Source organism: Engraulis encrasicolus, chromosome 3, assembly GCF_034702125.1.
Source record: "Engraulis encrasicolus isolate BLACKSEA-1 chromosome 3, IST_EnEncr_1.0, whole genome shotgun sequence".
Lineage (NCBI taxonomy): Eukaryota > Metazoa > Chordata > Actinopteri > Clupeiformes > Engraulidae > Engraulis > Engraulis encrasicolus.
In genome coordinates, this window is record NC_085859.1 from 33,682,766 (window position 1) to 33,692,778 (window position 10,013).

Sequence of the window (10,013 nt, forward strand, 5' to 3'; positions counted from 1 at the left end):
GTGATGGTGACCCCCCCACTCCCCACCCCCCTCCCTCGATATTAACTGCACACTTTCTCTCTTGTCAGATCTTTTACCCTGAAACGACAGACGTGTACGACCGCAAAAACATGCCCAAGGTGATCTACTGCATCCACGCATTGAGGTAAGCCAGATGTGCGTGCGTGCGTGCGTGCGTGTGTGTGTGTGTGTGTGTGTGTGTTTGTGTGTGTTTGTGTTTGTGTGTGTTTGTGTGTGTTTGCAAGGGACACCTACTACAAGGATTTCCACTGAATGGATTTATGATTTGTTTCCTCCCTTTCCCCATCCACCTATCAAATAAATCTACAACACTTCCTCCTCCACCTCCTCTCCATCACCTCTCCTCCCTCCCCTCTCTCTCTACCTCTACTTGACTGTTCCTCTCCTCTCTTGTCTCTCTTCTTTCCATGGCTTGGATTTATGGAAAGGTCTGAAAGTTAACCCTATCAGTGCTTTAGGCCTTACATTTGGAATTGAGTCGTAGTCAAAAGTGGCCCTTCCACCCCCACCCTGCCCCCATCAGTTGAGAGATTTTCACAAGATGTGCTTGTCAATGCTTACATTATTTAATCAGGCAAAAAAAAAAAAAATAGTCAGCAGCGAAATGCAGAGGTAGAGACTTCATTTTCTGAGTCACAGTGCCACACCTTCATTCTGCGGAGAGCAGTTCTAATCTGAGATTCAAGATTTCTGAGAAGGGTCTCAGAGTGTCAGTTGAGAGGACGTGGTGTCGTGAAACCTGGGCTGGAAGTCTTGTGTTGTGTTGTGTTGTGTTGTGATAGGCATATGCTGCTCTGCAGACCAAACCCATCTCCCGCTACACTCACTTCCTGCCCGTGCAGAGAGCTTCCTGCCAGCACTTCCTGTGTGGCCTTCCTCCCGCCTTTTTTTCTTTCTTTCTTTCTGTCTTTGTGGAAGGAAGACAAATCCGGGACGGCCTCGGTTTCCCCCTCTTTCAGTGATTGTGGGGAGGGGAGGGGCACAAGCTGCAAAGCATAGTAGTGCTTAAATGTGTGAAATTAAATAATATAGATGATATTTCAGAAATGGAAAAAAAGTGCTACCGCTACATTTCTCTCATAGTTATTCAATGTTACTGTTATTCTGAATTTTGTCTTCTTCTTCTTCATCATATTCTGAGGTGTTGCAACATTATTTAGTGTGTAGCCCCCACATGTAAGCCCGAACTAATTCTGTGGGATTTGTAAACAAAGTGTACCACTGTGGATTACCCAAACTGAACTGTGTATGTGTGCGAGTGTGTGTGTGTGTGTGTGTGTGTGTGTGTGTGTGTGTGTGTGTGTGTGTGTGTGTGTGTGTGTGTGTGTGTGTGTGTGTGTGTGTGTGTGTGTGTGTGTGTGTGTGTGTGTGTGTGTGTGTGTGTGTGTGTGTGTGTGTATGTGTGCGAGTGTGCGTGTGTACGTGCGTACGTGTGTACATGCGTGTGTGCAAACACGTGTGTGTGCTTGTTTGTGTATGTGCATGCATGCGCATGTTTGTGTGTGTGTGTGTGTGTGTATTAGTGGTGTGGATCGGCACTGCCCTCACGATCCGATTCGATCACGATTCGGGAGGTAGTAGATCCGATTCGATTCGATTCTATTAGATCCAATCCGATTCGATTCAATTCTACAATGCATTGCAATGCATTACATTTCTACTGAACTCAAAGCAAATTTTTCAGCCATGATGAGGAAATACAAGTAGTCAGATACTGAGCAACAATTAATTGGCTGTTTTCTGTATCAGTCTGTATCAGTCTTGCAATGTTTTGAAGTGTTTTTATTTAATTTAACATTCATTTGCTCCCGAAATATCCATGGAAGTAATTGAAACTTAAAAAAATTGCCGGATTGATTCTGGAACTTGCCGGATCTGGATCTGGATCGTCCATGCCCCGGATCGATTCGGATCGCCGAATCGATCATTGTTGACACCACTAGTGTCTACTGGATGTGTGTGTGTGTGTGTGTGTATGAATGCGCGTGTATGTGCGTGTGTATGGGTGCGTGTGTGTGTGTGTGGAATGTGTCATTAGCAACAAGAATGTTCATTAACGCCCTGATAAAGGAGGTCAAGTGCATAGACTGCGCTTGGTAAAGGCTGGCCTTGTTGTATGCACAGTGTACGGTAAAGTTGTAGTTCAGGGCTTTAGTGGGTTAGTTGTTTCAACAGTTTCCCAAGAAAAGGACATTGTTCCATGTTGTGCAGCTCTACCGGGCCAATCCACTAGGCCAGAGCCACGCAAAGTGGTACTCGTATATCGGTTAAACTTAATTTTACAGCCCATGTTACATTAATGAGTTGAATGTATGTAACAAAAGTAGAAGTAGAAGTTCGTTATTGTCATACAGACACAGTCAGATGTTATTTTGGAACAGTCGACGGGCGATGTAAATGGTCAGTATAGACGAATAAAGTAAACTAATGCCTCTTTTCCGGTTTTCTGGCCTACAGCTCGACTCGGCAGCCACTTTTTGCTTTACGATTTGTGTTGTACCTATTTGAAAAGCAGAAAGTGGCGACCGAGTCACACTGTGAGTCGAGCTGTAGGCCTACCTGGAAAACTGCAGTGGAAAAGAGGCATATGTAAGCAGGTACGTAGGTGCTATGTGCAACAGTATGTGCAAGTCCACTAAAACAACAAATTAGGTTGGCATTATTATTATGCACTTGTGGTGAACCATAGGGTTAGGGTAAGGTTATGTACAGAAGAAGTACATAATCTATGTGCAGTGTTTCCCGCATAATTTTAGTCAAGGTGGTGGTGGGCTTTAAAAGTATAGATTTTTTGGTTAAGCAACTTTAGAAATTACATTCACAACATGAAATCTTAATCTTTATCTTTTCAGTGGACCTAGTCAAGGTGGTAGGTGTTTCTTGTCAAGGTGGCTGTCTTAGCAATAAAATGCTGGGGGAAACCCTGATGTGTTGCTCCACTTACATTAAAAGAAAGTGTTTGATTGTGTGTTAACCATGCAGGGTAACTGTATAAGCTGCTTCCCAGGGGTGGTTTGCGCTTGCCTGGGAAGTCTCTGATACCTAGCGCATAGAGTACTGTATGCTATTCATAGGCACAGTGCTGTATATGCAATGCATTAGTAAAGGCTATACTTAATACTGAATAATAGAGAAGATCAGAACGCCCCCACTCTCCCCTTCATCTATTTATGGTGTCCATATAGTAAAGTGTCCATTGTTCATTTTTTTACAAACTTAATTCAGTTTTACACTTTTCTGCATTGATTTTTTGAAAAATTGCTGTGGTATGTTGTTAAACCTTCACTCTTGCGTCATCAGCAATGTGGTTAGAAATGATCACAACACCATTGTGAGTGAAATATCATTCCCTAGTGTTTTGTCCTCTTTCTGTGCTAATTCAAATAATAAATAAATGAAAAATATACTTCTGGGACCAGAGATGTGATGAGGAAGGAGACGGGGCTGGTCACTATTTTTGGGGCACCGTTGGGTGGACGTGATGATGATGTAAGAGTCCAAGGAGAGGGCAACAGGGGGTTTCCGTCCGCACTACCCCACTGGTGATGACATGCCAGGGACCCTCACTCTTCCTTCCTGGCATCGCAGCACACCACCTGCACACACAAGCACACACTGTAGGCCCAAGCACACACTCATGCACACAGTGTGAGAGAGAGGTCTGCACTCTGGTTTTATGCTCTAAAAATGTATTTTATTTTATTACTTTGTTTCAAGGCCTTGGAGCTAGTGTGCGGACCACTGTCGCCGATACTAGTGACTACTTTTGTGTGGCACCTAGATTATTTCCATTTTGAATGTACACTACGAACACCAAAAAGCACACACACACATATGCATATCTACACAAGCATATCCATATGCATTCAAGACCCCCTCGGGGCCCTCGCTCGTACGCACGCACGCTCGTACGCACGCACGCACGCACGCACGCACGCACGCACGCACGCACGCACGCACGCACGCACGCACACACGCACGCACGCACGCACGCACGCACGCACACACACACACACACACACACACACACACACCTTTGCATAAACCAACACTTGTTTCTTTTGTTCTGTGTCCATGAGTCCACTCATTCTCATGTAGTGTGTGTGTGTGTGTGCGGTAAGCAACTGTGATGACTACACCCAAGATTAAAGGTGGAGATCCCTTAAGCTTAGGTGACACTTTTCTCTATCTTCTGTATCAAAGTGACTTGGTTCTTTTGAAGTGCAGGGTATTGGTTACAGTAGTTTGGGCTTAGGTGCCTTGCTCAAGGGTATTTCAGCCATGGGGTGCAGTAGGGAATGGAAGGATGGGATTGAAATCTACAACCCTCTGATCTAAGTGTAAGGCCACGAGATACAGAGATTCAGCGAGCGACCTGTGCTCAATAAAAATTGAATGGCCTTCTCTAGCTAGTATTTGTCAGTTCAATTCAGCAACATAACAGCAACCTGTTTGTGTTGCGGAGAGTCTATCCTCCTCTCCTCTCCTCTCCTCTCCTCTTTTCATCTCTCTCTCTCAATCTCTCTCTCTCACACTCTCTCTCCCTCTCTCTCTCTCTCCCTCTCTCCTCTACTACTATGGCTACATGATCTCCAAGGCTCAGTCCAAATTCAATCAGCTGTCTTGCTGTACGCTTATGACTGAGCCTCCCGCCAACGGGTTAAACAATTAAACCTTTGCCCCCTGCCGTTGTCTGAACCAAACCCTCCTCCATAATAGATTTTCCCTTTCCCTCTCTCAGCTCTGCTCGACACTTTCTCTCTTGCTCTGCTCGGCAGGTCAAAGGTAGCAGAAGGCGCTGACTGACTGACCGGGCAGGTCTGCAGGTTTTCTTCGTCAGAACAAGAGTCCCCCGTGACACAGCCTACGTGCTCGCCAGCGGCAGTCCACTGTGCCCGCTCACCCTCTATAATTCATGGGCACTTATCCGCCGAATGCCTGTAGATAAAAGTTTAATGCTGTTTTTAAAGACACCTGCACTGCCCAGGTCCTATTGCAGCCTGCTTGGCTATATTTAGATCACTGGGAGCAAAGGAACGTGGTGTTGGCAAAGTTACACAGTACTGACCTCTAGTGGTTGAGAGATGGTCAGTGCAGTTCAGATGCCTTCACAAGCTGATTCATGTTCTTTAGTACTGCTATATATTTATTTCGATATATTTGTAAACTAGTATGCCTAATGAATTCACAATCCATTGTCGTGGTGGCCATGTTTCAGTGTACAAGCAAGTGCCATACATAGTTGGAAAGTCTTCTTTCAAATGATCTGCATAACATAGTGCAAATCTACCACACTTGTGTGTGTGTGTGTGTGTGTGTGTGTGTGTGTGTGTGTGTGTGTGTGTGTGTGTGTGTGTGTGTGTGTGTGTGTGTGTGTGTGTGTGTGTGTGTGTGTGTGTGTGTGTGTGTGTGTGTGTGTGTGTGTGTGTGTGTGTGTATTCCCTGTGCACTTTGTATTTGCTAGTTATGTTGGCTATGATTATGTCCTCTTGAGAGTAGCTTTGGTTATAAAGCGTCTGCCTAATGTAATGCAATGTAATAATAACATCTAGCGATGTAAGGATCAACAGGAGTGGACATCTGCTTTTGCATGCATGGGGCTCATAGAGTGCATTGCGAGGTGGCGTGAGATTCTGGACAGCATTTCACCCAGGGAGTGAATAAGTGTAGAACTAAATGGCTATTGTTAATGCCAAAGATGTCTACACTTTGATTAGTCAAAAAATGTGTGCATACCTTTGAATAATGCTAATTTATTAAAATATACTGTTTATACATTCATTCCACAGCTACTTTTTCAAATTGCCTACTTTAACTGAACATTTTGGAATAAGCTAAATTGTCAGAAAAAAGTGTCATGGGGGAACACTATGGTGACAAACTTTTGACCGGTAGTGTAGATAATTGATGGCAGAATTGATGGTGTTCTTTAAAATGAAAACACACTCTCAACTTTTGTGTTGAATATCACTGTTGTGTCTGCCATTTGTCTGTCTTATCATGTCGTTAGATGTCAATGGCAAGTTTCAGACAGTGCTACACTGCATAAGTTTACATTACCCTTTGCAGTGACATTAATCTATTGAGTTATGGTCAGTTCCATATGCAAGACAAGTCAGAATATAAGATCTCATTGTGAGCATCAATGCTGTTTTATTGCTTTTTGTTAGACCTGCTTTTAGTGTGATTGAGCTCACTATTCAAATCGTTGACACTTCAGCGGGCGTCTAATCTGTTTTGCGATTGGCGGTGGTAGCATATCATGCGCTTTAGGGCTGTAAAGTCTGCAGCTACATATGTCTGTATGCATACTTAAATGGCCTGATCTAATGCATGTGTGATGAATGTTTTGTTGCCTGCGTTCAGGAGAATGTCAGCCCCACCTCTCCCTCTACTCTGTCTCCCTCTATAGCAGTGGTTCTCAACCTTTTTGACCAAATGACCCCTTGAACTCATCAATCTCATGAATCATAAGCCTGCGAATGCCCCCGTGACCTCATCATAAGCCTGCCAACACCCCCTTAGTATTACAAAATGACAGACTAATGCCACCCCATTTGCAACTGAGCGCCCCCTCTGAGCTGCCTCATTCTCAATAGGGCTCTCTATCACACTTAAAGTGATTCTGTGCCATTTTTGGAAATATGCTCATATTACACCTCTCCTTGAGTTAAATTATTGATTTTTACCTTTCTCTTATACTTTGAATAGTTCTCTGAGCGTGGCATTGCACATTTTACCTCCATGCTAGCAATTAACATTGAATCCTATGAGACCAACTGGCAGCTAGCTAGTCTCATAGGATTCAATGTTAATTGCTAGCTTGGAGGTAACATGTGCACTGCCATACTCAGAAGAACACGACTGGAAGTACAGAAGAATGGTAAACTCAATCATTTAACTCAAGGGGAGGTGTAATATGAGTTTATTCCCAAAAATGGCACAGTATCACTTTAACTACAGCCACAAGATCTCAATGGCTCTGTCCAGATTCGAGGTAAATTGAATGACTTGGCCTAATGTACAGTATTTTTTTTTTTTTTATGTATGTTTTGTTCCTCTTTCAGCCTCTACCTGTATAAACTTGGTATTGCGCCGCAGATACAGGACCTGTTGGGCAAAGTGGATTTCACAGGTAAAGTGGCTGCCTTGGCAGAGAGAAACTCAATCACATACTTGACATTTAGCATCATTCATAATGGATGCTCTCAGATAGTCCCTCATGCATTTCAGTCACTTTTTTCCGGAGGAAGGCACTTCTCCATAGTGCTATTTCCCTATGGAAACTCTTGTGTAGTCCTTTATATCTCTCACTCATGTTCTGAAATTATGTTCTTTCTGATCTACTATGCAGACGTAAATGGCAAAACATATTCATAAATACTGCAGCAAAGTGATGGAGGTTAATTGCAGGTACTCAGGGAGGGTAAGCATCGCTGCAGGGCAAGAGGAGATGGAGAGGGGAAAAAAGCAAACAGAAAAAGAGAAGGAATTGGAGGGATGGAGGTATGGATGAAAGTACAAAGAGAAGAGTAGAGAAGAGAGGAGACGGGAATAGAGGTGGATACAGGAGGCTGTGGGCAAACAGAAAAAGAGATGGAATCTGAGGCAAGGATTTACAGAGAGAAGAGGATAGAAGAGAAGAGGAGAAGAGAAGAGAAGAGAAGATGAGGAGAGGAGAGACGATGTGAAGAGAAGAGAAGAGAAGAGAAGAGAAGAGAAGAGAAGAGAAGCCCTCTTGTCGTGTTGCAGATGTAGTATGATGATTAATGGGCTGTAGCGGGTGATGATGACAGGTAATCAGTCGGCCTTGTTTGCTTTTAATTGGGGCTGAATGTCAGGTTTCCCTCTTCCCTCCGTAATGCTGCCTGATTGGGCTGAGAGAGGGAAAGATTGGGCTGAGAGAGAGAGAGAGAGAGAGAGAGAGAGAGCTTGGGCTGAGAGAGAGAGAGAGAGAGCGAGAGCGCGAGCTTACAGTACAAAGCACATCCAGTCCCTCACCTGAATGCTCAGCACTGAGAGAGAGAACAAAGGAAGGGATGAAAGTAATGACTAAGCAGTGTGTGTTTGTTTTTTATTTTTTATATTTCTCAAAGATACTTGTCTGTGTAGATTGCTCCATCGTATAAGATATGCATAGTGCATATCCCTGCAGCATACTGCATAACATTAACTACCGTTACTGCAGTGATATTTTAGAGCACATGCATAAAATAAGTTTTAGTCTTGTTGGTCCGTGTGTGTGTACATTGTACGTGCGTGTGCATTTATATGATATTGGACTGATTAACTGAATGATCACTCCAGCAATAGATTTTTACAACTCCAGATTGCCAGCAATATTTGGATCTGTACATCTTTGAAAGTGTGCACTTTTGTGCATGTGTACGCGCCTGCGTGTGTGTGTGTGTGCCTGCGTGTGTACGTGTGTGTTCCTGTATGTTTATTACTGATTCTGGATGTTTTGGTTTTTCCCTCTCAGAGGAGGAGATCAGCATCATGACGAAGGAGCTGGAGAAGTACGGCATCCAGATGCCCACCTTCAGCAAGATTGGTGGCATCCTGGCCAATGAGCTCTCAGTCGATGAGGCAGCGCGTGAGTATCGCAGGCTTCTGATTAGAGCTGCACAATATATCGAAAATGTATCGAAATGGCGATATCAAGAGTGGCGATATGCGTATCGTGAAAATGACTTAATTAATCGATAACAAGTAAAACATTTTCTGCGCTGTCCAATAACTAGCTGAATGTCAACAAATGCACGAGAAGCCTGCCACGACCACAGCCACGCACCCCACGCAGACCAACAAATTAGTGACAAGAAAAACACTCGGCTATATTTAGATATTGTTATCGAGGTATTGCATGCTGTTAATAAATATTGTGTTTTTTTTTCTGATATCGTGCTGCCCTACTTCTGACTGGAGGAAGGGAGCATAACGCCAACCCATAGCAAGATGTGTCAGAGTTTAGCCTGAACATTTTCTTCACAGACACAAAGCATATCAAAGGCACTAAGCATTAAGTTGCACAAGGTGTTAAATGGAATGTAATAGGACTCTCCTCCAGTACACAGTACTACACTGTTGTGTGTTTATGCTCACCATCATTCCCCATTTAATCTGACTTGAGAGAGCACTCATGTTGTTGGTAAGGAAGGCCCAAATAAATTGTTTTATGTGCCAATTCAATTACAACCCCTTGAGATCATATTAAAAATGTAAACGACTTCATGCACAAGGACCTCAACGTTTGCAGCGCTGCGACTGAAATTTCATCCTTAAACGAATGGACTCTAAAACTAGCCTACAGCTTACATTATGGCCATTTAAACTGTACATTTCAGTGGTTTGAATGTCAACTGTTCGTGTTCGGTCCATTATGTCTTACAGAGCCAGACTATACTTTTCATTTATGGTCTGGCTTGGTCCAGGCTACCTTTAAAGTGATACTGTCCCATTTTTGGAAATAAGCTTATTTTGCACCTCTCCTTGACATAAATGATTGGGTTTTACCTTACTTTTGTACTTTCAACCGTTCTCAGTATGGTGGCTGGTGGCTAGCTGGTCTCATAGGACTCAATGTTAACCGCTAGCTTGGAGGTAACATTTGCACTGCCATACTGAGAAAACGACAGGAAATACAGGAGAAAACTTAATCACAGGTAAAACTTAATCAAACTTAAGGGGGGGGGGGGGTGTAATATGAGCTTATTTCCGAAAATGGTACAGTATCACTTTAGGCATTCCTGCTCTCCTCCTAACTCTCCACAGTGCACGCGGCGGTGTTTGCCATCAACGAGGCCGTTGTGAAGGGCCAGGCGGAGGGCACCATGCAGGCCCTGGGCAACCCCAACGCCATGCTGCGGAGCCTGCAGAGCCAGTTGGCCCAGGACTACCAGGACGCACTCAGCACCGCCAAGACGGCCAAGGAGGCACAGGCATTGGGACGGGTAAGACCCAGCTCTGCTCTTCATAAGAGGTCACCATTA

The 10,013-nt window shown here is 44.0% G+C and overlaps 1 protein-coding gene across 1 annotated transcript in view; it reads left to right on the plus strand.

Moving 5' to 3' along the window:
- Positions 1-10,013, plus strand: part of iqgap2 (IQ motif containing GTPase activating protein 2) — a 99,911-nt gene that overhangs the window by 31,200 nt on the left and 58,698 nt on the right. The window contains exons 5-8 of the mRNA XM_063195250.1: positions 69-145; positions 7,089-7,156; positions 8,504-8,617; positions 9,796-9,974. Of these exons, the coding sequence (XP_063051320.1) occupies positions 69-145; positions 7,089-7,156; positions 8,504-8,617; positions 9,796-9,974 (438 nt within the window). The remainder of the gene's footprint in view (positions 1-68; positions 146-7,088; positions 7,157-8,503; positions 8,618-9,795; positions 9,975-10,013) is intronic.